The 27,026-nt window shown below is 43.6% G+C and overlaps 1 protein-coding gene and 1 pseudogene across 1 annotated transcript; both read left to right on the top strand.

The window, feature by feature from the left end:
• Positions 1–1,055: 1,055 nt before the first annotated feature.
• The window catches only part of LOC141271432 (uncharacterized), a 310,526-nt pseudogene continuing 284,555 nt past the window's right edge, over positions 1,056–27,026 (top strand).
• LOC141271892 (gastrula zinc finger protein XlCGF66.1-like) lies at positions 1,088–13,653 on the top strand. The gene is made up of 7 exons (XM_073682110.1): positions 1,088–1,199; positions 7,897–8,046; positions 8,176–8,355; positions 8,439–8,562; positions 8,646–8,743; positions 8,942–9,032; positions 12,233–13,653. Exons 2-7 carry the CDS (start codon positions 7,990–7,992, stop codon positions 12,871–12,873), a joined length of 1,191 nt encoding a protein of 396 aa, XP_073538211.1. The 5' UTR covers positions 1,088–1,199; positions 7,897–7,989; the 3' UTR covers positions 12,874–13,653.

Raw genomic sequence — 27,026 nt, 5'->3', positions numbered from 1 at the left:
ACTGTACACACGCGGCTTCGTTCTGCAACATTGTACACACACGGCTCTGCTCCGTACACACGCAGCTCTGCTCCGTACACCTCGTACACACGCGGCTCCGCTCTGCAACATTGTACACACGCGGCTTCGCTCTGCAACATTGTATACACGCGGCTCAGCTCTGCAACATTGTACACACGCGGCTAAGCTTTGCAACATTGTACATGCGCGGCTCCGCTCCGTACACCTCGTACACGCGCGACTCCGCTCTGCAACATTGTACATGCGCGGATCCGCTCCGCACACCTCGTACACGCGCGGCTCCGCTCCGTACACCTCGTACACGCGCGGCTCCGCTCCGTACACACACGGCTCCAATCCGTACACGCGCGGCTCCGCTCCGTACACACACGGCTCCGCTCCGTACACCTCGTACACGCGCGGCTCCGCTCCGTACACACACGGCTCCGCTTCGTACGCCTCGTACACACGCGGCTCCGCTCCGTACGCCTCGTACACGCGCGGCTCCGCTCCGTACGCCTCGTACACGCGCGGCTCCGCTCCGTACGCCTCGTACACGCGCGGCTCCGCTCCGTACACACACGGCTCCGCTTCGTACGCCTCGTACACACGCGGCTCCGCACGCCTCGTACACGCGCGGCTCCGCTCCGTACGCCTCGTACACGCGCGGCTCCGCTCCGTACGCCTCGTACACGCGCGGCTCCGCTCCGTACACCTCGTACACGCGTGGCTCCGCTCCGTACACCTCGTACACGCGCGGCTCCGCTCCGTACACCTTATACACACACGGCTCTGCTCCGTACACCTCGTACACGCGCGGCTCCGCTCCGTACCCCTCGTACACACGCGGCTCCTCTCCGTACACCTCGTACACACGCGGCTCCGCTCCGTACACCTCATACACACGCGGCTCTGCTACATCCACACTGTAAACCCCTCCTGACCCCACACATAACCTTCACCTCATCCAGCACCATGACAACCAGCACAGCAGAGTCCTGCATCCACTGAGGCCCCTGATCATGTGACCCCTGACTCCTCCCCTCCTGTGACCTCATCACAGGTCCTGTGCGCACAGAACAGCCATATATGTGGTGGCGGCTCTGCAGGTGGAGGTATGTGGAGATCCCCCATTACTGGGCGCAGGGGGCATTAACCCTTTCAGGACCGGAGATTATGTAAAGGCCTTGGCGGCAGAGGTGGGAATCCTCCATGCCCTGCAACTGGGATCCGTGCAGTGTGTGTGCTGTTACCTTGGTGATGTGCATCTGTAGACTGCATTCTGCCTCTTCATATGGCAGGCCAGGACCAGATGGAATGGAGATGAATGAGAGAGACCAGAGGCCAAGAATAAACTTTTCTTTATGAACAATTTCATAAGAACTATATATGGTAAAGACCAAAAGTTTGGACACACCTTCTCATTTAAAGATTTTTCTGTATTTTCATGACTATGAAAATTGTACATTCACACTGAAGGCATCAAAACTATGAATTAACACATGTGGAATTATATACTTAACAAAAAAGTGTGAAACAACTGAAAATATGTCTTATATTCTAGGTTCTTCAAAATAGCCACCTTTTTCTTTGATGACTGCTTTGCACACTCTTGACATTCTCTTGATGAGCTTCAAGAGGTAGTCACCGGAAATGGTTTTCACTTCACAGGTGTCCCCTGTCAGGTTTAATAAGTGGGATTTCTTGCCTTATAAATGGGGTTTGGACCATCAGTTGTGTTGTGCAGAAGTCTGGTGGATACACAGCTGATAGTCCTACTGAATAGACTTTTTTCTTGCCATAATACAAATTCAAAGTAAAGAAAAAAGATTGTTGGAAGACCTTTTCCGGTGACTACCTCTTGAAACTCATCAAGAGAATGCCAAGAGTGTGCAAAGCAGTCATCAAAGCAAAAGGTGGCTACTTTGAAGAACCTAGAATATAAGACATATTTTCAGTTGTTTCACACTTTTTTGTTAAGTATATAATTCCACATGTGTTAATTTATAGTTTTGATGCCTTCAGTGTGAATGTACAATTTTCATAGTCATGAAAATACAGAAAAATCTTTAAATGAGAAGGTGTGTCCAAACTTTTGGTCTGTACTGTACATCAGATAGCAGGCACAACACTTTAAAGGGAATCTGTCACCTCCTGGGACTTACCTGACCTCTAACAGGGGCATACAAGTGATAGACATGTAAATCTATACATACCATATTTTTCAGACTATAAGACGCACTTTTTTCCTCCAAAATTTTGGAGGAAAGTGGGGGGTTCGTATTATAGTCCGAATATATATATATATCGTATATACTGTGGGTAGTTGGGGTTGTGGGTGTGGGGGGCGGCAGCGGCGGAGGAGCGGGGCTGCTGCATCCTACACTGTGCCCGCTGCTAAAGAAAATGAATATTCACTGCTCCCCACGCCCATGGGCCCCTAACAGTCTGAACTTCCAGTTGATTTGTGAAGACCACACTGTCTGAGATGCATCAATACGACTCCTCGCCACATGCTCCTTGCCGTGCCACTTGTCTCCCCATCTGGCCATCTTCCCCTCTGTGACGCTCAGGCCTGGCTACACTCTAGCTTCTTATCCAGTATAAATAATGTTAGCTTTAGACCTGCTTACCCGAGACAAGGAATCCTTCTGCCACTTAGTCATGGTTTCTTTCAGAAAGTACTATCCAGTATGGTCTCCCTTCTTTGTACATGAACACCCTTTTCAGTGAAGATCTGCCAGCAACAGGACCATTTATTTTCTTCTGAATACTATTCTATATCTGCCCCACAGCAGGGACTAGGTTCTTTTTGCCACTTAACTCCTCCCACTATGGGGTGGCTCCAATAGTTAACCCTATCTGTAGCTAACCAAGTGTTGTATGACAAAACCAGATAACGATAAGATCTCTAAGGGGGTGTGTGGGCTGCTTTTCCACTCCTTTACGATAGTGTAACAGTTCTCACCCAGAGCAGTGCTCCCAGTTCTACCATGTGTATATGTACAGTAATATAATGCTGGATGTGCTCATGTATACAGGGGGCATTAACCCCTCCATTCCCGGAGATAGTGCCCCCTCCCCCCAGTTCTGCCATGTGTATATGTACAGTAATATAACGCTGGATGTTCTCATGTATATAGGGGACATTAACCCCTCCATTCCCGGAGATAGTGCCCCCTTCCCCCAGTTCTGCCATGTGTATATGTACAGTAATATAATGCTGGATGTGCTCATGTATACAGGGGGCATTAACCCCTCCATTCCCGGAGATAGTGCCCCCCTCCATTCCCGGAGATAGTGCCCCCTCCCCCAGTTCTGCCATGTGTATATGTACAGTAATATAACGCTTGATGTGCTCATGTATACAGGGAGCATTAACCCCTCCATTCCTGGTGATAGTGCCCCCCCTTCCCCCAGTTTTGCCATGTGTATATGTACAGTAAAATAACGCTGGATGTGCTCATGTATACAGGGGGCATTAACCCCTCCATTCCCGGAGATAGTGCCCCCTTCCCCCAGTTCTGCCATGTGTATATGTACAGTAATATAACGCTGGATGTGCTCATGTATACAGGGGGCATTAACCCCTCCATTCCCGGAGATAGTGCCCCCTTCCCCCAGTTCTACCATGTGTATATGTACAGTAATATAACGCTGGATGTGCTCATGTATACAGGGAACGTTAACCCCTCCATTCCCGGAGATAGTGCCCCCTCCCCCAGTTCTGCCATGTGTATATGTACAGTAATATAATGCTGGATGTGCTCATATATACAGGGCAGATCTGAGTTTGGGGACGGATCAAACTTTCTCTCTGGGGTACAAATTTATAGGGAATTGAAATGTGGCTTTTATAGTCCCAGAAAACCGGAAACATGTAAGGCTATGTGCCCACGATGCGTAAATGCTCAGGATTTTTTCCTGAGCGTTTCTGCATCTCCCTGGCAGAAAAGAACGCATGCGGATTGTACATGCGGATTTTACATGCGTTTTTTCTGCCAGGTAGAAGTGTTTGTGAAGCGTTCTTCACATGCATTTCCGCATGCGGGTTATCAAGCGCTTTTCCAAGCAATTTTAGCATCACTTGGAAAGTGCTTGTCAACTTGGTCACACTATATAAATCCATGCAAACAGCATGGATTTATATACTGTGACCGAGAGAGTGTCAAAAAATAAAAAAAATAAATGTATACTTACCCTCCGATGGCCCGCGCTGTCTTTCTTCACTGTCCCGGCTGCCGGCAGCGGTGGATTGAAGGACCTGCCGACGTCAGAGTCGCGTGACCCGTCACATGACTCTGACGTCAGCGCAGGTCCTTCATTCCATCGCGAAGTGCCGGGAAGCAAGGAGGAGTGCAGCGCGGGCCGCCAGAAGGTAAGTATACATTTATTTTTTATTTTATTCTTTTTTTACAGCTTTTTTAATGGTACCTGGGTGTGGATGAGACTCTCCTCTCCTCTACACCCGGGTACCATCCGCACATTAGAACGCGCCAATTACGCAAGTACAGATGCAGTCTTGCGGAATTGGCGCGTTCTAATGCAAGTCAATGGCGGCGAAAACGCAGCACTTCTGCAAAATAATTGGTAGTGCTGCGTTTCTTTCCGCAATGATAATCCGCGGCGGAAATTTCTGCAGCATGTGCACAGCACATGCGGATTGTCATTGGGGGACATGGCAGGCCTTCTACCATGCATTTTTTAAGCGTTTCTGCAGCGTTTTTGCCGCTGCGGAAACGCTTAAAAATCGCATTGTGGGCACACAGCCTAAATGTAATTTTCCTAATTTCGGGTGTAATAGTTTAGAATAAAGGGATTTAAAGAAAAAAAACATCACAGAAAACAAAACAGCCTTAGGCTATGTGCACACAAAGCGTTTCATGTTTGAAAATGGCACCTTCCCAGGCTAAAAATTACATGAATATAAATGCTAATGAAGATTGGGTGAATGGGACTAGCTGACTCCCAGCTCTTTTGTTTGGTTATAATAAGGTGTCAATCAGATCTTTTCATGACCAAAGTTAATTAAAGTAAGGTAAAGAGTTAAATAAACACACAGACACAGAGTAAACACTTGATTTGAAATACAGCAGACACATTCTTTATTCATTTAAAATTATATACTCACCCCAGTTGTGACGGTAATCCAAGGTTAATGTCCCAGCAAATAACTATATTTAGCTCCAAAAAGCATTCATTGATGTACAAAAATGCTTCAAAAAACGCATAAAAAAGCGTTAAAAACGCACAATTTCCTGCCAAGGAGATGCAGAAATACTCAGGAAATTTCTGTTTCAAATACGGATTGCGCACACATAGCCTTACCAACACCAGGTCAGATTACCAATGCACTAGCAGGATGCAGCAGACCTCCATGATAAAGGCGGGGGCGGCACAGGTGCAAAATACTGATGCAAATAGCCACTCACAAACCTATCAATTCATGGAGGGAGTGGCTGTGTAGTATTAAAAAGGCACACAGATGGGGCTTGCATAGGACGCCAGTCACACAGATAGGAGTGATGCACAGTGTCTAGCTTACAGCCTATTAATGACGCTCATAATTTTAAATCAAGCGGGCTCTCCAACAGTATATACGTGCAGCCCACAAGACAGAAGCCCCAGTTCACCCAACCAACACTATAGGGCCTGGCTGGATCCTGCAAAAAAATGCATAATGTGCACTAAAACAGTGAAGAATATTGTATAAGAGAAATACAGTACTTGAGGTACTGGTCGATATGTTGGCCAAAATACGCAAGCTCGCAACCCACGCTAAGGGTCCTCATACTTAACGGCTCAAAGAAAAACACATTAATTCAAATAACATCATAAAGGGATTTCCAATGAAATGTCTGTGGCGTCGGTCCTGTAATGAGGACATTTATTATGGAGGTGAAGGTTGTGACTGTGGAGCAGAATATCGGATACATTATTACATCTAAGCCCTCATTCACATGTCCGTGTTTAAACACGGCTGTGAATAAGTGTTTTGTCCATGTAAAATGATAAATAAACGACAAAGCTTCTCCTATCCTTTGCAATGTTAAATGTAGACTACACACAGATTACATACTAACTCCATCCATGTTCTGTACGTGTTTCTCATGGACCCAGAGACTTGTATTGTCTCTTTTCATCCATGATATCGGAGAAAAACGGACATGTGAAAAGTGTCATAAGTGAAGTTCTAAGTTAAACATGTCAAAGGCTGGGGGCTTTTGATCACTGCCTGAACCTCACCCTCTGAAAATAAGTAATTGAAGCGGATTATCTGATGAAGAGCAGACATGGAGTGTGTATTTAAACTAATTAACAGCTAGCTATGGATGTTGGATAACCATCTGGGCCAGTAGATGTGTCCTGTATGCCTCCACTTGGTGTTAAATATCAGGTGTCAATGCTTTCACCTTTGGCAGCCATTCTAACTGTACTGCGTAGTTATAACAAGGAAAACAATATTTTATTGATTTTTTTTGTATTATAATTCTAGAATTTCAGAATCCATGGATATATATTCCATGGATATATCGGACAGAATATTCGCATCTGTAGGTAAAATTGCTAAAGTTTTGGTAGCTGGCAACCCACAGGAACACAATATATTCCTGACTTATGGATATATCATATTCATGTGTTGTATGTATAGAATAATTGAAGGATGTTCCGTAAGATGACAGCCATATTGTAAGAGGTTCCTGGGGGAAAATATGATCGACAGCAGAATGTGGGCTATAACGGGATTAGAATCTAATCAGCCACCCCCCTCTTACTTCAGCTGAGGGAGGAGTAAGGGGTCTGGTGAGACCCTTAATAACATGTCATCCGAGTAATACCCCAGGAAAAGCAATGTGTATTGCTGGTCTGTTCATATTTGCTGCAATGTTCTCTTTCACCAGAAGCGCTCACGGATCCAATTTGTAAGAGGTATCTGTATGTGTATTTTATCCCTTTTATTCTATACTGTTTTTCCTGTATGTACGGTATGTCTTTTTATTATTTCATCTTTTGTAACCTTTTTTAAGCAATGCACTCTTTTTGTATATTAAATCTAACATTTTATAAGTTTGTTGTTTGCTGCTCTAAACACACCTACAAACCCCAAAGAGGACAATAATAGCTTGTTGTGTAATCCTGAATATGTCACAGTGAAAATAATGTTTTGGAATATTTCTGAAACTGTCTAAAGGATAAACTGACTATATTATAGCTGGATTTTGCATTATAAGCCACCTCCTATTATGGTGTTTGTACTACTATGGTTTTTGTTTTGCTGTCTGATTATGATTATTTATAGAGATGAACAAATCTCCCGAACTCTCGAGCTCAATTCAACTGATTCTATAGATTCGATTATGTCTGAATAAAATTGTTTCAAATTGAAATTGCCCAGAATGGCATGTAAAGATGTTGATTACGCTGTGGGGTCTCTCCCACTGGCGGACACAAACCGAAGAGGGCCCGTGTGCAAGAGCAGCATATGGTCCCTTTGCAGTCCAATAGTTTATCATAATGCACAATTCCACCTTCTTTGGAAGTTGAAATGGGCCCCTGTGCGGCTGCACAGGTTGCAGCAATGATATCACCGCCCCTGGTCTCTCCAGATCCCAAAGCTTAATAAATGAAGGAAACGGAAAGGTTCTTCTGCGTAGGTCTTCGGGTTCTCCAGGTGTTGAAGCCAGAGACTGATTACAACATTGTGAAGGTATGACATGCATTAACCTCAGATGGCTTTATTAACTATTACACACCTGCTCCAGTCCATAAAAAAGGAAAAAATATGACATATATACGTTCTGTATTCTCATATGTTTCCTGTTATTATCTCCAGTAATTGTATTATTTCCTGGGATAATTTATGATTTTACATTTTTTCATCATCTTCCCATTTAGGTCCCTACAATATCAGATCTACTCAGTGGAAATCTTCTATTTAAGAGAATTTTTCTGATTGACCCATCAAGGATAGATAGGGACAGGAACAAGATGGCGGAGAGGATATTACACCTCACCCTAGAGATCCTCTTCCGACTTACTGGAGAGGTGAGAGATTCTGATGATGTCACATTACATCATTCTTATCTATGGGAATAACAGATGGAGAGAACTGGAGAGGTGAGGACTCTGGAAATATCTGTAGTGAGATTTATTAATGTGTCTCTCTATAACCAGGATTACACAGTAGTAAAGAAGACCTCTAGTAAGCGCTGTCAGGCCCCTGTGTCTGAGGGTTGGGGAAGACCCCTGAGCCCAATCACGGGGCCTCCACCTCACCCCCTGATAGATGAGGACATCAATGACCAGAAGATCCTAGAACTCACCTACAAGATGATTGAGCTGCTGACTGGAGAGGTGACACTGCTGGGAATGCTGGGACATTATACAGTAACGCTATGAAGGGATCGGGGGGATGACGGTATCATTGTATGTGTCAGGTTCCTATAAGGTCTCAGGATGTCGCCATCTATTTCTCCATGGAGGAGTGGGAGTATTTAGAAGGACACAAAGATCTGTACAAGGACGTCATGATGGAGGTTCCTCATCCCCTCACATTACCAGGTAATAGACAGTACTAAATACACATGGCCTATAATTATCTGTATGCAAAGAATGAATTCAGTCCCCATATGTATTTCCTGCAGTTTTATCCAGTGAGAGAACAACACCAGAGAGATGTCCCCGTCCTCTTCTTCCTCAGGACTTTAAACAAGAAAATCCCAATGTTCCTCAGGATCATCAGGTAGATGGAGAGAAGGTGTCATGAGATCTCCCCTATGATGAGTAGACGACTGTGAAGGTCTTGTGTTCAGTCTTGTTTTATCCACCAGTATTATATGTGTTATACTTGTGTAATGAGAACGGTGGAGATGGCAGGATTACAGCTGATCATAGATGTGACTTCTCCATCTGTCTGTGACTTTAACAATATTTGTTTCAGGGTGAAGATTTGATCCATATTAATACTACAGAGACATATGTGATGGGTGATGAGCGGTGTAAAGAGGAGATTCTTACATATGACTACCCCGGTGAGTAGTGACTACTAAATGCAGAGAATTTGTTGAAATAGAAAAACACTGGTCTATCGCGTTTAATCTAGAATTCCGACCCGTTGATTCAGATGCAGACGGAAACCACATGAGCTGTTGTTCACATAAAAAAACTCTGTATATGCTCCCTTCAGTCAGACTACTAATTAATGATGGATGAAAATGTGATACTGTTATAGATTACAAAATATAGCAATAAAAATTCAGTTCAAATATGGACATGAACTATGACTGCATAGCTTCAGCCAGTCTGTATATCAAGTGATCAAGTAAAAGTACATGCTTTGCTGTATTGGTCACATCTCTGAATCCACTAGTAAATCACCATCGAGACAGGCTAATGATGGAGCCGAGTATTCCTCTGCCAATTCCCGCTCAGTTTTTTGTACCTGATGTTATAAATGTCAAAATATCCAAAATATCTGTATAGAGGTTCACAAGAAACCACTTTAACCAGTTCAATTATCTGTTCACTGAGCAAACCCAAATTCTTTCCATTAGTCCGCTGGAACCATTGTTGGCTTGCGTAATTGTTATACTATAAAGGGATTAATTTGCAGGTTAATAGCATTCTAAAGACATATGAAAAGTCCAGCTACCAGGAGGAAATTAACTTTATTCCTCCCAGCAGCCTCTGGACGTTAGTCATAGAGGCGCAGCTTCAGTTACTGCTCAGTACACAGTAAGTGGCAGCAGTAACCGTGCCCCAGTACTTACTGACAGCTAACTCAGCCGTGCATCCGTTGTGTAGGTGCACATTCACACTGCGGCCATTAACCGACTTATTAATTTTTTTCACTTAAAAACTGTTTTACATACACATGCACAAAATGGACATAAGGATGGCACCTGGATGTTATAAACAGGCATATGGATGGCCCTCAGGCATACAGATGCAGTTCGTACAATAAAAACGGGCATAAAATGGATATAAAAAATTCTACACATCTCTGTAAAAATGCCAGGTTTGTGTGATGTAAAAAAATCATACCAAAAAGAATCATTTCAGAACTTTTTCCACTCAATGTCATCTATAACCTGTACAAATCCATTGAAAAAAAACCTTAAATCTTTTTGGGTGGAAAAAGAAAAAAAAATAACTAAAATAATCAAACTGTATTATTGCACACACCCTTAATCTAATACTTTGGTGATGCCCCCTGTGGATTTATGACAGTATTCATTCTTTTTGGGTAGGAATCTGTCAGCATGCCACATCTAGAATTTGCAATCTTTGCTCACTCTTCATTGCAGTAGCACCACATCTGTCAGATTGCAAGGGGGTCTCCTGTGTGTAGCGCTCTCTTCATGTCACCCACAGATTTTTTTATTGGATTCAGGACTGATATCTGGCTGGGCCATTCCTCAACTCCCATCTTCTTTTGGCGAATCCATTCCTTTGTTGATTTGGAGGTATGCTTAGGACCATTCTCTTGCTAACAAGTGAAATTCGACTTCATCTTCAGCTTTTTTACAGTAGCCTAAAGATTTTGATTCAAAATTAACTGATATTTGGATTGATTTATAATGCCCTCAATCTTGACTAAAACTCTCCTTCCAGCTACTAAAAAACTTCCCCACAGCATAATGCTGCCTTTACAATGTCTCTCTGTGGGGATGATGCTCTTTTGATTATGCATAATGTTGGCTTTGCCCCAAACATACTTTTTGGAATAATGGCCAAAAATTTCAAACTTGATCTCATCAGACCAGTACATGAATTCCCACATGCTTTTGGCAGACTTGATGTAGACTTTCACAAAACAGAGCCAGGTTTTGGATGTTTTTCTGGTAAAATATAAAAGGCTTGTGTCGTACCACCCTACTCCACAGGCCAGACTTATGATATGGGAGATTGTTGTCACATGCAGTACACAAAAATTGCGACCAAAGTAAGGTGAAGGAGAGGGGATTTGTAGGAGCTCACCCGCTGAGAGAAGCTTGCTTCGGTTCTGTTTGGAGTCTAACTGGAGAGTACCGCACCCACTGGTGAGTACAGCCAAATAGTATGAAGAAAAGGTGAAAAAAACGGCACATCCATTCAGATTGTAAAATAAAACGTTGAAAAACTTTATTGGTGCATAGTTAAAAAGTTAAAAATAGAAACCTCACCCTGACCGGTTTCTGCTGCAAGGTGCACCCTTAATCATAGAACCCAGTGAGGGAGAAACAATCGTATGGTGTTTATATACACCTCAGTATAATAAATTAACATAATAACTTTACAGTGTTTCATTGTATATCCAATGCCTTGGAAATATTTTTGCACCCTTCTTCTGACAGCTTTCAAAAATAATATCCCTTTGCTGTGTTGTGAGCTATTTACAGACCATGACTTTTGCACTAAAATTCAACTAAGAAAATGTCAGGAGAATTCTACTCGAACAACCAAACTTTATATGGGGGTTAATCGACATCACTATTGCAGTTGTGTACGGGCTACTGTTTACCATGAGTTTAAATGTGATTGGCTAATTCTGAACACAACCAAGTCCACAATTATACAAGGGCATTCACACTTATGGAAAACATATTAATTTAGCTTTGTTACTTTTATTTCCCCCTCAAAATGATTTCAGTTTGTTTCTCAATGGATTTGTACAATTTTGCGTGACATTAAAGGCGTTAAAAGTTCTGAAATGGTCCATATGCCATCTATATGGTCATGTAAATCACAGAAAGTTGATTAAAATGATACCTTAAAATCCGTGATCCAATGTCTTATTCCCAAGAAATCCATGTTATTATTAATATTTAAATGAGCTGTTAATATCTATGGGCCTGACATAGATCTCCCTTAGAATCTACCTGCAGAGCTTATTTTAAATGAAAAGGGGAGATACCAGTGTGAGAAATGTAAATCTGGGGAACAGACTGTCAGTCATTATGTATTTCACACTGGTAATGCCCCCTTTTAAAATAATCTCGGGAGGCAGATTCTCAGTTAGATTTGTATTCCACCCATAGATCTTAACGGATAATTTACATATTAAGAAAAATGTGGATTTCTCGTGAAAAACACATTGTTTCGCAAACATCAAGGTATTAGTTTATTCAACTTTCTATGTCCTGTATGCCCATATAGATGGTGTACCATGGTTGATCCAACTGACAAATTTCCTTTAACATCATCATCCTAACATTATTAGCTTCCTTCAACTCTGTTTTATTTTTGACAGGTGACTATTTCAGAAGCTCAGAGGGACTCGTGATGTCTTCAGATTTTATAGCAGCTATACCTTCTGCTGCACACATCAAAGATCTATCATCTGATCCTTTTCAGCAGCTCCTATCTTTTGATGAATCACAGAATGTTAAGAAAAATAGGAGGAAGAAAGCTGACCACCAAAGAGCTCACAAAGTGGAGAAGCCATTTTCATGTAGAAAATGTGGCAAAAGTTTTACAGATAAATCAAATCTTGTTAAACATGAGAAACATCACAAAGAGGCAAAGCAATTTTCATGCTCATATTGTGGGAAATGTTTTACCAAGAAATCACATGTTGTTAGACATCAGAGAATTCACACAGGAGAGACATTTTCATGTTTAGAATGTGGTAAATGTTTTAACGAGAAATCAAATCTTGTTAGACATCAGAGAAGTCACACAGGGGAGAAGCCATTTTCATGTTCAGAATGTGGAAAATGTTTCATGACAAAACCACATCTTCTTAGACATCATATAATTCATACAGGGAAGAAGCCATTTTCATGTCCAGAATGTGGTAAATGTTTTAACCAGAAATCACATCTTGCAAGACATCAGAGAAATCACACAGGAGAGAACTATTTTCTTTTTGCTACAGATTTATGTCAATGAGAAGTACAACAGAACAAATATCATGTCACGGGTTTACCGCGACAGAGAGGAGCCAGTAGACCGCATTTTCTGATTTCTTCTACTCCTGCACTGACTAGAAGCACTTTTCCTTCATATTAAATGGTGCTGGTTTCTTCCTGCAGTGCAGGGGTTAATCTTCTCTGTTGAAAGCTCCTGGAAATTTACCTGCATTAAAGCTCTCAGCTGTTCACTGTTGGACACTCCCCTCTCCTATATATACTGGGCTCTGGCAAGCAGTCATTGCCAGAGCTAGCTTCATTGCTGCATGGTTCAGGAGTTGGTGGAGAGTTGTTGTTTGAGAAGGTGTTTGGTGGATTTATCTAAGACAGTTCTGTGCTTTTGGTTGTGTTTAAATCCTCTCCTTCTCCTACTTTGGTTTTCCCCCCATCCTCTACTCCCCACTGTTTTCCTCTGTTGTTTGTGTGTGCATATTTGTATGATTGGTATTTTCCTTCATCCCTGTATTTATTACCTTGTTAGTCTGGTTGGTGTACACTGTTGGTGTACCACTACTCCCCTCTTCCCTGGGTGGGGAGAGGGAACAAACTGAGGGCAGATTCAGGAGCTAAACCTGGTACGTGGCCCCGGCGTCTTCACCTTTAGAAGTAATCCGGGGAACAAGGATAGCTCGGGCGCCCCCTAGTGTTAGGGACAGGGAAGGAGCCCCTGTTCCCGGGATACCCAACAACCGAGTCGTGACATACCATTTACAGTCAAGGAAAAGAAAGTGAAAACAACTTAGAGCACTAAATTATTTGCATATAACCAATAAAATGTTTTACAATGATGTTATGAATTGTGTTATGGATTAGATAAATATCCAATTTCTCTGGACACCTGCCAGCATCTTCTGTGAGTAGATGATTAAATTGGCAAGCAGCTGATGATCCAAAGAATAGCAAACTTTCTCCTGCATTTTTCTTGCTAGCAAAGGTGTACTAATAAATGCAGGGAAGATAATTGCACTAAGGTAGACTGGACGTCTCCAGTCCATACCAGGGACATCACATGGCTCAATGGAAATGCAATATTTCCATGCCATATCGATAATAATATGCAGTCAACACAATCTACTGATACAATGAGGGGAAATAAGTATTGGATCCCTTGCTGTTTTTGTAAGTTTGTCCACTGACAAAGACATGAACAGTCTATAATTTTAAGGGTAGGTTAATTTTAACATTGAGAGATAGAATATCCAAAAAAAAATCAAGAAAATCATATTGTATAAATTAGATAATTGTTTTGCATTTTGCAATGAAAAATAAGTATTTGATCCCCTTCAAACCATTATGAGTTCTGGCTCCTACAGACCAGTTAGACCCTCCTAATCAACTCGTTACCTGCATTAAAGACAGCTGTCTTACATAGTATAAAAGACTCCTGTCCACAGACTCAATTAGACCAAAGAGCTTTATAAGGATGTCAGGGACAAGATCATAGATCTGCACAAAGCTGGAATGGGCTACAAAACCATAAGTAAGATGCTGGGTGAGAAGGAGACAACTGTTGGTGCAATAGTAAGAAAATAGAAGAAATACAAAATGACTGTCAATCGACATCGATCACCATGCAAAATCTCACCTCGTGGCGTATCCTTGAATATGAGGAAGGTGAGAGATCAGCCTAAAACTACACGGGAGGAACTTGTTAATGATCTCAAGGCAGCTGGGACCACAGTCACCAAGAAAACCATTGGTAACACATTATGCCTTAAAGCTTTAAAATCCTGCAGTGCACTCAAGAAGGCACATGTGCAGGCCCGTCTGAAGTTTGCCAATGAACACCTGGATGATTCTGTGAGTTATTGAGAGAAGGTGCTGTGGTCAGATGAGACAAAAATTGAGCTCTTTGGCATTAACTCAAGTCGCCGTGTTTGGAGGAAGAAGGATGAGCACGACCCTAAGAACATCGTCCCAAACGTGAAGCATGGTGGGGGAAAACATTTGGGGGTGCTTTTCTGCAAAGGGCACATGACGACTGAACCGTACTGAAGGGAAGATGGATGGGGTCATGTATCGCGAGATTTTGGCCAACAACCTCCTTCCCTCAGTAAGAGCATTGAAGATGGGTCGTGGCTGGGTCTTCCAGCAAGACAATGACTCAAAACATATAGCCGTGGCAACAAAGGAGTGGCTTATAAAGAAGCACAGTAAGGTCATGGGGTGGCCTAGCCAGTCTCCAGACCTTAATCCCATAGAAAACTTATGGAGGGAGTTAAAGCTTCAAGTTGCCAAGCGACAGCCTCCTTTTGGAGTAGACTAAAATTCCTCCTGACATGTGCGCAACCCTACTGTGCTTGCCAACAAGGGTTTTGTCACCAAGTATTAAATGTTGTTTGCCAGAGGGATCAAATACTTCTTTCTCACTGCAAAATGCAAAAAAAATTATCTAATTTATACAACGTGATTTTACTGATTTTTTTTGTGTGGATATTCTATCTCTCAATGTTAAAATTAACCTACCCTTAAAATTATAGACTATTCATGTCCATGTCAGTGGGCAAACTTACAAAAACAGCAAGGGATCAAATACTTATTTCCTCCACTGTATATCTGTGATTGGGGAACATAATCAAGTCTGTGGTTTCAAGCTCCAGGATTTCCAGCCTTGGGGAACCACAGAAAGTTAATATCAACCCAAAATATGGATATATCATAGTCAAGGTTGGTGTGTCTAGGAAGATGAAAGTATGCTTGGAAATATGGCAGTCATATTATTTCACTAGGAAATGCCTGTGGGAAAATAACACACAAATTACAATTATGTCCCCTGCACCTATTACTTGCATACAATTATCCATCCTCCTCTAGGAGGCGGACGAGATAGGGCTCTTTTTGACTGTCTCCTTTTCTGATTATTGGTCTGTATGAACAGCAAGCGTAAAAATCATCGTTCTCAGCAGTACATCATCGTGTGGAAAACATGATCTTCTGTGCCCATAGACCTATCCTTTATAAATTACGCTGTGCCCAAGGAAGTGTAGATGACCTGTTCAAACAGGTCAAGAAACGAATGATAATAATGTAATAACATAAGTGATAATAGTTACACACACAGATCTGCTACAACTACACACAGTTCACACAGCTCTGCTACATGTATATATCATAAACATGCTCTGATATAAGCATATGATATTCTGTGTTCTCCTAGATGTAAATTACAAATAGTTGTACATTACTGTCTTGTACACAATTAAGCACTCTAATTTAGCATGTCTACCACCTGGCCCGGATCCAGTGGGACGGTCTAGAGTTAAGGGAGCTGTCCTGGGAGGATAAGCGTCTGTCCCAGCTTGGGACGGTCTAGAGCAGTGTTTCCGAAACCCCATCCTCACGGCCCCCCACAGGTTATGTTTTCAGGATCTCCTTAGTATTGCACAGGTGAGAGAATTCCTGATGCCTTGATGATACTTCAATCACCTGTGTAATACTAAGGAGATCCTGAAAACATAACCTGTGGGGGGCCGTGAGGATGGGGTTTGGGAAACACTGGTCTAGAGTTTGTCCAGCTGTCCTGGGAGGATAAGCGTCTGTCTCAACTTAAACTGTGTCTGTGTTCTAAGGATTAAGTTGAATACAATAGTGATGGAGGGAACAGATAGATCCCTGCTCGGACTGAAGACCCACAATGGCCTTCTAGTCATGTGACATTGTCATGTACTGACAGCAGAGACCAGCTCAGTAGCAGAAAAGCAGGATGCAGGAGAGTGGTATACTTGAGTGAGGGCATCATACTGTGTGCGGTTAACACTGTGTGCTCAGAGAGGTTGCATGAAAATGCCAAAAGTCAAAATTGTTTGCACAAAAATGTTGCAATTTTTCAAAGTGTTTTTCGCCAGAAATCTGTCTGTTGAACCAAGGCCTATATCTTTTAATACCAAAAAAACGGACTCAAAACTTAAAAACAATAAAAATTCCTAAACAAAGAAATATAACCAAGTCTCCTGTCCTATCAGACATGGACAACCTGCACTTGTATGAAGTATACACGGAAAGCTGTGTTGCCCATAGAAATGAAACACTACTGATGAGCGAGCATTAAAATGCTTGGGTACTCGTTGTTCGAGTCAAGCAAATTGGAATGCTCGAGTGCTCGGTCCGAGTATGAGCCCAATGAAAGTCTATGGGAAACTCGAGCATTTTTCCGGCGGCTCCCCCCCGGTGGTCTGCAGAAGGCCTAAAAATTGCCCAAATCGATGGGAACAGCGCTCAAATGACATGGGAACAGCATGGGGAAGACCCCTGGAATCATTTCTGACTCCCAGGTCAATGCTGTCAACAATGTTGTCAGAGGTATTATGCCACTTTTACGGACTCCCAATAAAACATACAAAAGCGAAAACAAAATGGATTTTCCTGGGAAATATGTAAAGGAACATCCTTTCCAGGGTAATGACTTGTATATAAGGCAAAATAAATAACCAAAAACAAAAATGCTCCTCCACACCTTGGGCTATGTTCACACGTAGCGTTTTTGCACTTTTGCTTTGCTTTCAACCAAAACAAATGCATTCACCAGGAAATGTCATTTTAACATTTTGCAACCTTATCTGGCCATGTGGTGTGACACATCATCAGACACATCCTTTTTCATTTATGATGGAGGGACTCTAAAAGTCACAAAGACTATTTTTATAGGGCCATCAGGCTGCCCTTACTATTCTTAAAGGGTCAGCAGTCGGTCCTCGCTATTGTTAGAGAGCCATCAGCCGGCTGCAGTTAGGTCCATATATATTTGGACAGATACAACATTTTCCTAATTTTGGTTCTAGACTTTACCACAATGAATTTTAAACAAAACAATTCAGATGCAGTTGAAGTTCAGACTTTCAGCTTTCATTTGAGGGTATCCACATTAAGATTGGATGCAGGGTTTAGGAGTTTCAGCTCCTTAACATGTGCCACCCTATTTTTAAAGGGACCAAAAGTAATTGGACAAATTAAATAATTGTAAATAAAATGTTCATTTCTAGTACTTGGTTGAAAACCCTTTGTTGGCAATGACTGCCTGAAGTCTTGAACTCATGGACATCACCAGACGCTGTGTTTCCTCCTTTTTGATGCTCTGCCAGGCCTTCACTGTGGTGGTTTTCAGTTGCTGTTTGTTTCTGGGCCTTTCTGTCTGAAGTTTAGTCTTTAACAAGTGAAATCCATGCTCAATTGGGTTGAGATCAGGTGACTGACTTGGCCATTCAAGAATATTCCACTTCTTTGCTTTAATAAATTCCTGGGTTGCTTTGGCTTTATGTTTTGGGTCATTGTCCATCTGTAGTATGAAACGACGACCAGTCAGTTTGGCTGCATTTGGCTGGATCTGAGCACACAGTATGGCTCTGAATACATCAGAATTCATTCGGCTGCTTCTGTCCTGTCACATCATCAATAAACACTAGTGACCCAGTGCCACTGGCAGCCATGTATGCCCAAGCCATCACATTGTCTCCGCCGTGTTTTACAGATGATGTGGTATGCTTTGGATCATGAGCTGTACCATGCCTTCGCCATACTTTTCTCTTTCCATCATTCTGGTAGAGGTTGATCTTGGTTTCATCTGTCCAAAGAATGTTCTTCCAGAACTGTGCTGGCTTTTTTAGATTTTTTCTTAGCAAAGTCCAGTCTAGCCTTTTTATACTTGATGCTTATGAGTGGCTTGCACCGTACAGTGAACCCTCTGTATTTACTGTCATGCAGTCTTCTCTTTATGGTAGATTTGGATATTGATACGCCTACCTCCTGGAGAGTGTTGTTCACTTGGTTGCCTGTTGTGAAGGGGTTTCTCTTCACCATGGAGATTATTCTGCAATCATCCACCACTGTTGTCTTCCGTGGGCGCCCAGGTCTTTTGCATTGATCAGTTCACCAGTGCTTTCTTTCTTTCTCAGGATGTACCAAACTGTAGATTTTGCCACTCCTAATATTGTAGCAATTTCTTGGATGGTTTTTTTCTGTTTTTGCAGCTTAAGGATGGCTTGTTTCACGTGCATTGAGAGCTCCTTTGACCGCATGTTTACTTCACAGCAAAACCTTCCAAATGCAAGCACCACACCTCAAATCAACTCCAGGCCTTTTATCTGCTTAATTGAGAATGACATAACGAAGGGATTGCCCACACCTGTCCACGAAATAGCCTTGGAGTCAATTGTCCAATTACTTTTGGTCCCTTTAAAAACAGGGTGGCGCATGTTAAGGAGCTGAAACTCCTAAACCCTTCATCCAATTTTAATGTGGATATCCTCAAATGAAAGCTGAAAGTCTGAACTTCAACTGCATCTGAATTGTTTTGTATAAAATTCATTGTGGTAATGTCTAGAACCAAAATTAGAAAAATGTTGTCTCTGTCCAAATATATATGGACCTAACTGTATGCTTTGTTGTTACCATAATTAACGAGTGGGTCTCCTATACTGTTATTGCGTATGGAGTGACTGCAAGGGCTGCCAAAAGTTTGGACGCAACCCAATACCACTTTGAAAAGACAAAGCGGAGGGTCTCAGGAAAAAAAAATGTTCCCATTATAAAGGAGCGGGTCTCCTATAGTGGTAATGCCCATGCTGTGACTGCAAGGGCTGACAAAATTTGGGAAAATCCCCACTAACAATTTAAAGACACATACAGCTAGGCCACATTAATGAGTACGACATGTTCCCAGAAAGGAGAGGGTCTGCTATTCAGTTATAGGGAATGCAGTGAGTGCAACAGCTGCCAAAATTTAGGAAAAACCCTACTAACAATTTAAAGACACATAGAGCTGGGCCACAGTAACGACACGTTCCCATTAGAAAGGAGAGGGTCTGCTATACAGTTAAAGAGTATGCAATGAGTCCAACGGCTGCCAAAATTTAGGAAAAACCCCACTAACAATTTAAAGACACATACAGCTGGGTCACAGTAATGAGTACGACATGTTCCCATTAGAAAGGAGAGGGTCTGCTATTCAGATATAGGGTATGCAGTGAGTCCAGCGGCTGCCAAAATTTAGGAAAAACTCCACTAACAATTTAAAGACACATAGAGCTGAGCCTCAGTAACGACATATTCCCATTGGAAAGAAGAGGGTCTCCCATACTGTTTGCCTATGCAGTGAAGCAACGGCTGCCAAAAATTTGGAGGAGGAACTCCAATGCCCCTTGCAAGAGACGTAGAGGTCGGAGGGCCTCCTGAAAACAATGTTCCCATTATTAGGAAGTGGGTCTCCCATACTGTAGAGTTAGATCTCCCAAAGAAAAGACACTGTATTTGAGTTTATGTCACGCTGCTATCATTCGTTGGTGTTGAGAAGTCTGGCCCAATCCAGCCCTTGTTCATTTTTATAAGAGTCAGCCTGTCAGCATTTTCAGTTGACAGGTGGATGTGCCTGTCGGTTATAATTCTACTAGCGGCACTAAAAACCCGCTCTGACAAAACGCTAGAGGCAGGGCAGGCCAGGACCCCCAAGGTGTAGAGAGCCAGTTCATGCCACGTGTCCAACTTAGATACCCAATAATTATAAGGCACAGAAGAATCATGGAAGACATTGCTATGGTCGGCAAGGTACTCTCTCAGTATCTTCCGCAACTTTTCCCTCCTTGGAAGAGTACCCCGTGTAACAAAATACTTATTTCCGTATATTTTTCTATCGAGGACTTCTTATCAGATGCGATCGGTCAATGACTATCATGATATTCTTATAAAAAAAAATGTATTGATTTATTCTTGGATTGTCCATTAAAAAGAATGATTGCAGTAGTTACATAAAATAGTTAAATAGTTACAAAATGATTGTCCATTTGTCCATCATAAATAGCTTAATAGTTGAGATTCACCCATCTTTTCCTGAGATGCTGGATGGTAGGTTGCGTCTGTCTGTGTCCAGTATGTGTGTCAGGATCCATAGATCCTCGTCCAGTGTCCTGTGAAATGGCTAGAGCCCCCGAGCCCCCTTTCATGTATTGGTTATATAGCCGGTCCTACCAGCTGTTCTTCTACTTATGGTACTAACTAAAAATACACAAATCGCGTATGTCATTTAGAAACCCTAGCCCGATGGCTGATGCAATCTTATGCAATGTATGGTACAGAATTCAGAATAAAATGAATATCCATAATTAATATTTAACAACCCACGCATCAGGGCTTGTGCGATGGGAGTGTCTGAGAAAACTGTCCCAGAACTTTGACAGTGTTCCTCTGCCTCTTCTGGATTGCATTTGTGTCTCTCTCGCCTGTACTCCTTGGTTGTCCAGCGAACTGTGACCTCTGCCTCTAGCGTTTTCAGATGGAAATTTTTTTTAGTAGGCCTGTTCCGCAAGGGAATAAGAGACAGAAAGTTCTCCTTGTAGCGTGGGTCTAGAAGTGTTACCTATCAATAATGACTCACCCAAAATTTGGACAACGCGAGGGTCACGGGAAAGGCAGTGTAACATAAACTCAGCCATGTGTGCCAGACTGCAAAGAGGCAAGACTTCCGTGTCCTCACCAAGAAGACAACTGACCATGCTCTCCTCTTCATCCTCCTTCTCTTCCTCCTCCTCCCTGTCCTCAGGCCATCCACGTTGAACAGACGGTATGACAGTTGTGCAGGTAGTACCGTCTTTAGCGCAAGAAACTAGCTCCTGTTCTTCCTCCTCTTCCTCATTGTCACCCAATTCACATTGGGATGAGATGAGGCTGGGCTGTATGCACTCACCCTGTATGGTTCCTTGCTCCATCTCATCTTGCTCTGCCTGCAATGCATCCTCTTTAATTGTGAGCAGAGAGCGTTTCAGAAGACAGAGAAGCGGGATGGTGACGCTAATTATGGCGTCATCGCTGCTCACTCTCTTGGTGGAGTCCTCAAAGTTTTGGAGGATGGTACATATGTCTGACATCCATGTCCACTCCTGAGGTTTTATGTGTGGAGTCTGACCTGAATACCGACGACCTTGTTGATGCTGGTAGTCAACAAATCTTCTGCTCACAAATCCTTCCCAACATCTGCAATGTAGAGTTCCAATGCGTGGGGACATTGCAGATCAGTCAGTGAGCTGGAAGCTGCAAACGCTGCTGAAGCACGGCAAGGGAGGCGGAAGCTGTAGCTGACTTTCTAAAATGGGCACACAGGCGGCGTACTTTGACACGCAGATCTGGCATATTTGGGTAGGTTTTGAGAAACCACTGAACCACGAGGTTAAGCACATGGGCCAGGCATGGTACGTGTGTGAGCTTGCCTCAGAGCCGCCACCAGGCTCCGGCCATTGTCACACACGACCATGCCTGGCTGTAGGGTCAGCGGTGTCAGCCACAGATCTGCCTGCTCTTTCAGAGCTGTTCACAACTCTTCAGCACTGTGCGGTTTGTCACCTAAGCATATTAGCTTCAGCACAGCCTGTTGCCGCTTGGCCGAGGCAGTGCTGCAGTGCTTCCAGCTTGTGACTGATGTGGTCATTTTGGAGATGAGGCTGTAGAGGAGGAGGAGGTGCAGGAGCTGTAGAATGTGGGGGCAACCCTGATTGATCCAGGGCCCTGAATCCTCAGCGTCGGGAGGACATGTTCCGTCCCAAGGTCCGACTGGGTCCCGGCTTCCACTATATTAACCCAGTGTGCCATCAGCGAGATGTACCTTCCCTGCCCACATGCACTTGCCCCTGTGTCCGTGGTTAGGTGGACTTTCCCAGTAACTGCGTTGTTGAGGGCACGTCTAATGTTGTGGAACACGTGCTCGTGTAATGCGGGGACAGCACACTGGGAGAAATAGTGGCGGCTGGGGACCGAGTACAGAGGGACAGCCGCCGCCATCAGGTTGCGAAAGATTCTGTCTCCACGAGCCTAAAAGGCAACATTTTGAGTGCAAGCATTAGCGAAATGTGTAAATTTAGTAGTGTGGCCTGTGGGGCATTGGCTGCATATCTGCACTTGCGTTCCAAGGACTGGAGGACTGAACGCTGCGATGGGACAAGGACGTGGATGTGCTTGCTGATGGTGCTAGTTGAGAATGTTCAACGAAAGGTGCTGGGCGGGAGGCATCTTGGCATGCATCATGGGCAAAGGATTGGCATGCACGCACAACAGCAGAACAAGCAGTGGTGTCACCTGCAGACACTAATCCTGGAACCTGGGGTTCGGCCCACTTAGTCGGGTGCTGATCATGCTGGTGGTGGTCAGGCTGCTAGTTTTGCTACCCCTGCTGATGTTGGCTTGGCAGGTGGTGCAAATGGCCTTTTTGGGGTTATCTGCAGAGTCTTTAAAAAATAGCCAGACTCTTGGAAGACCTAACAGTTGAACTGACAACTTCCGTCGTGTTGGTGTTACGAGGAATGCTTTCCCGCCTTGTGTCTGCGGCCACCAGACTGCTTCTTCCTGCCTGTTGTGGTGCTATGCCTCCCTCCCCCTGTGTGCTGCTGCCATCACTGTATGTCCCCCTGCTGGTTAGGTCAGTTACTACATCATCCACCACCTTGTCTTCCACTTCCGAACCCTGATCCTCCTCCTGACTTTCTGGCAATTGTGTCTCATCATCATCATCATCCACCTCTTGCGACAGTAATGGCATTTTCCCACCGTCACCTTCATGTGACCGTGGCTTCTCCAATATTTGGGCATCGCTACATGTGTTCTCCTTTTGACTCGCTTGAAGCTGGCCGGGCGAGAGGCCCGAATCTAGAAATGGAAAAGCGAACAGCTCTTCTGAGTGTCCAAGTGTGGGATCAATTGTCTCCCGGCACTCGGCATGGTGGGAGGAAGGAGGATCAGGGTGAGGAATATGTGGTCCAGACTCATGGCTTCTGAGACTTGACCATGTGGAAGACAGGGTGGTGGTGGTGGTGGCAAAGTGACTGGAAGTTTTATCTGCTATCCAAGCAACAACCTTTTGACACTGCTCTGTGTTCAATAGTGGTGTTCTGCTGTCCCCTAGTAATTGGGACAGGAAGGTCATGCGACAAGATGTGGGTGTTTGTTGTGGCACAATTTCAGCTTGCCCACGGCCACGTCCTCGGCCTCTGCATGCACCATCCCCATCATGTCCACTTCCCCGTCCCTTGCCACGCACCTTGCCCATTTTAAATGGAGGACAATATTTTCCTTGTTCACGAGAAATGGCTGATTTTGGAACTCAGTTATATGTGATACGTCTGACAGAGAACCACGATTTTAAATAGTTGGCCTGTAATTTACTAATATTATTCTATACAGAGACCTAGTGTGAATAGCTTGACTGACACACTGCAACGAAATGAAAATGGAAGAAATGGCTGATTTTGGAACGCAGTTATATGTGATACGTCTGACAGAGAACCACGATTTTAAATAGTTGGCCTGTAATTTACTAATATTATTCTATACAGAGACCTAGTGTGAATAGCTTGACTGACACACTGCAATGAAATGAAAATGGAAGAAATGGCTGATTTTGGAACACAGTTATATGTGATACGTCTGACAGAGAACCACGGTTTTAAATAGCAGGCCTGTAATTTACTAATATTATTCTACACAGAGACCTAGTGTGAATAGCTTGACCGACACACTGCAACGAAATGAAAATGGAAGAAATGGATGATTTTGCAACAGTCTTATAGGTGATATGTCTGACCGAGAACCACGGTTTTAAATAGCAGGCCTGTAATTTACTAATACTATTCTTCACAGACACCTAGTGTGAATAGCTTGACCGACACACTGCAACAGAATTGAAATGGAAGAAATGTCTGATTTTGGAACAGTCTTATAGGTGATATGTCTGACAGACAACCATGGTTTTAAATAGCAGGCCTGTAATTTACTAATACTATTCTTCACAGACACCTAGTGTAAATATCTTGACCGACACTCTGCAACAGAATGGAAAAAGAGGCAAATATTTTCCACATTCAGTTTAAATTTCTGGATTTTTATTGCTGAAATATGGAACAGATCTGGCTTTATTCTGCAGTGAGAACAAGGAAATGGAGCAGAAAAATGGTGTACTGTGGATTGCTTTTTAAGCAAATAACCAGGATTAAGATAAAAAAAAATTGCCCTGGCCCCTGATATCTGGGGCTAGTCTACAAATATCTGTAATTATTACTGCAGCAGCAGGCAGGACGTTCAATGGACCCTCTTGTGCTGTATCATACACTGCAGTCTGCCACATACACTGCCTGCCTGCCTAGCACTGATTATATGCAGTTGAATTAGTCCTCAGAAGGACTGTTAGTTCAGTTGGATATATACACTGCTCAAAAAATAAAGGGAACACTTAACCAACAGAATATAACTCCAAGTAAATCAAACTTCTGTGAAATCAAACTGTCCACTTAGGAAGCAACACTGATTGACAATCAATTTCACATGCTGTTGTGCAAGTGGAATAGTCAATAGATGGAAATTACTGGCAATTATCAAGACACCCTCAATAAAGGAGTGGTTCTGCAGGTGGGGACCACAGACCACATCTCTGACTGATGGGGACCACAGGTGGGAACCACAGACCACATCTCTGACTGATGTTTTGATCACTTTTGAATGTTGGTTGTGCTTTCACACTCGTGATAGCATGAGATGGACTCTACAACCCACAGAAGTTGCTCAGGTTGTGCAGCTCATCCAGGATGGCACATCAATGTGAGCTGTGGCAAGAAGGTTTGTTGTGTCTGTCAGCGTAGTTTCCAGAGGCTGGAGACGCTACCAGGAGACAGGCCACTACACCCGGAGACATGGAGGGGGCCGTAGGAAGGCAACAACCCAGCAGCAGGACCGCTACCTCCGCCTTTGTGCAAGGAGAAACAGGAGGAGCACTGCCAGAGCCCTGCAAAATGACTTCCAGCAGGCCACAAATGTGCATGTGTCTGCACAAACGGTTAGAAACCGACTCCATGAGGGTGATATGAGGGCCCGAAGTCCACATATGGGGGTTGTGCTCACAGCCCAACACCGTGCAGGATGCTTGGCATTTGCCACAGAACACCAGGATTGGCAAAGTCACCACTGGCGCCCTGTACTCTTCACAGATGAAAGCAGGTTCACACTGAGCACATGTGACAGACGTGACAGAGTCTGGAAACGTCGTGGAGAGCGATCTGCTGCCTACAACATCCTTCAGCATGACCGGTTTGGCAGTGGGTCAGTAATGGTGTGGGGTAGCATTTCTTTGGAGGACCGCACAGCCCTCCATGTGCTTGCCAGAGGTAGCCTGACTGCCATTAGGTACCGAGATGAGATCCTCAGACCCCTTGTGAGACCATATGCTGGTGCGGTTGGCCCTGGGTTCCTCCTAATGCAGGACAATGCCAATCCTCATATGGCTGGAGTGTGTCAGCAGTTCCTGCAAGATGAAGGCATTGAAGCTATGGACTGGCCCACCCGTTCCCCAGACCTGAATCCGATTGAGCACATCTGGGACATCATGTCTTGCTCCATCCACCAAAGTCACGTTGCACCACAGACTGTCCAGGAGTTGGCGGATGCTTTAGTCCAGGTCTGGGAGGAGATCCCACAGGAGACCATCTGCAACCTCATCAGGAGCATGCCCAGGCATTGTAGGGAGGTCATACAGGAACGTGGAGGCCACACACAATACTGAGCCTCATTTTGACTTGTTTTAAGGACATTACATCAAAGTTGCATCAGCCTGTAGTGTGTTTTTCCACTTTCTTTTTGGGGGTGACTCCAAATCCAGGCCTCCATTGGTTAATAAATTTGCTTTCCATTGATGATTTTTGTGTGATTTTGTTGTCAGCACATTCAACTTTGTACAGAACAAAGTATTCAATGAGAGTATGTCATTCATTCAGATCTAGGATGTGTTATTTGAGTGTTCCCTTTATTTTTTTGAGCTGTGTGTGTGTGTGTGTGTATGTATATATATATATATATATATATATATATATATATATATATGTTGTGGAATACCTATACTAACTATAAACAAGCAAATCTCTCCCTGATGCAGCAGCACCTCTCCCTACTTTAGAAAAATCCTGGGAGTCTGAACTGAAACGTAAATTGATGTGCATGTGTGTCACCCTGGCCTGGATGCCACAAAATGTATTAAAGCTGTGTCTGAGAGCAAGGGGGAGGTTCTCTAGTCAGGGGAACATTAGCATGCAGTACCTCCTGTCTCAGGCCAGTAGGGGGAGCAGGCTGTCCCTATAAAAGCTGGTGCTGGGGGCAGGGTTAGAGAGAGCTGGACGA

The sequence above is a fragment of the Phyllobates terribilis genome, unplaced genomic scaffold, assembly GCF_046119375.1.
Source record: "Phyllobates terribilis strain yellow unplaced genomic scaffold, ASM4611937v1 Scaffold_5__5_contigs__length_657084704, whole genome shotgun sequence".
Taxonomy (NCBI): Eukaryota; Metazoa; Chordata; class Amphibia; order Anura; family Dendrobatidae; genus Phyllobates; species Phyllobates terribilis.
This window is presented reverse-complemented; position numbering and strand designations above follow the sequence as displayed.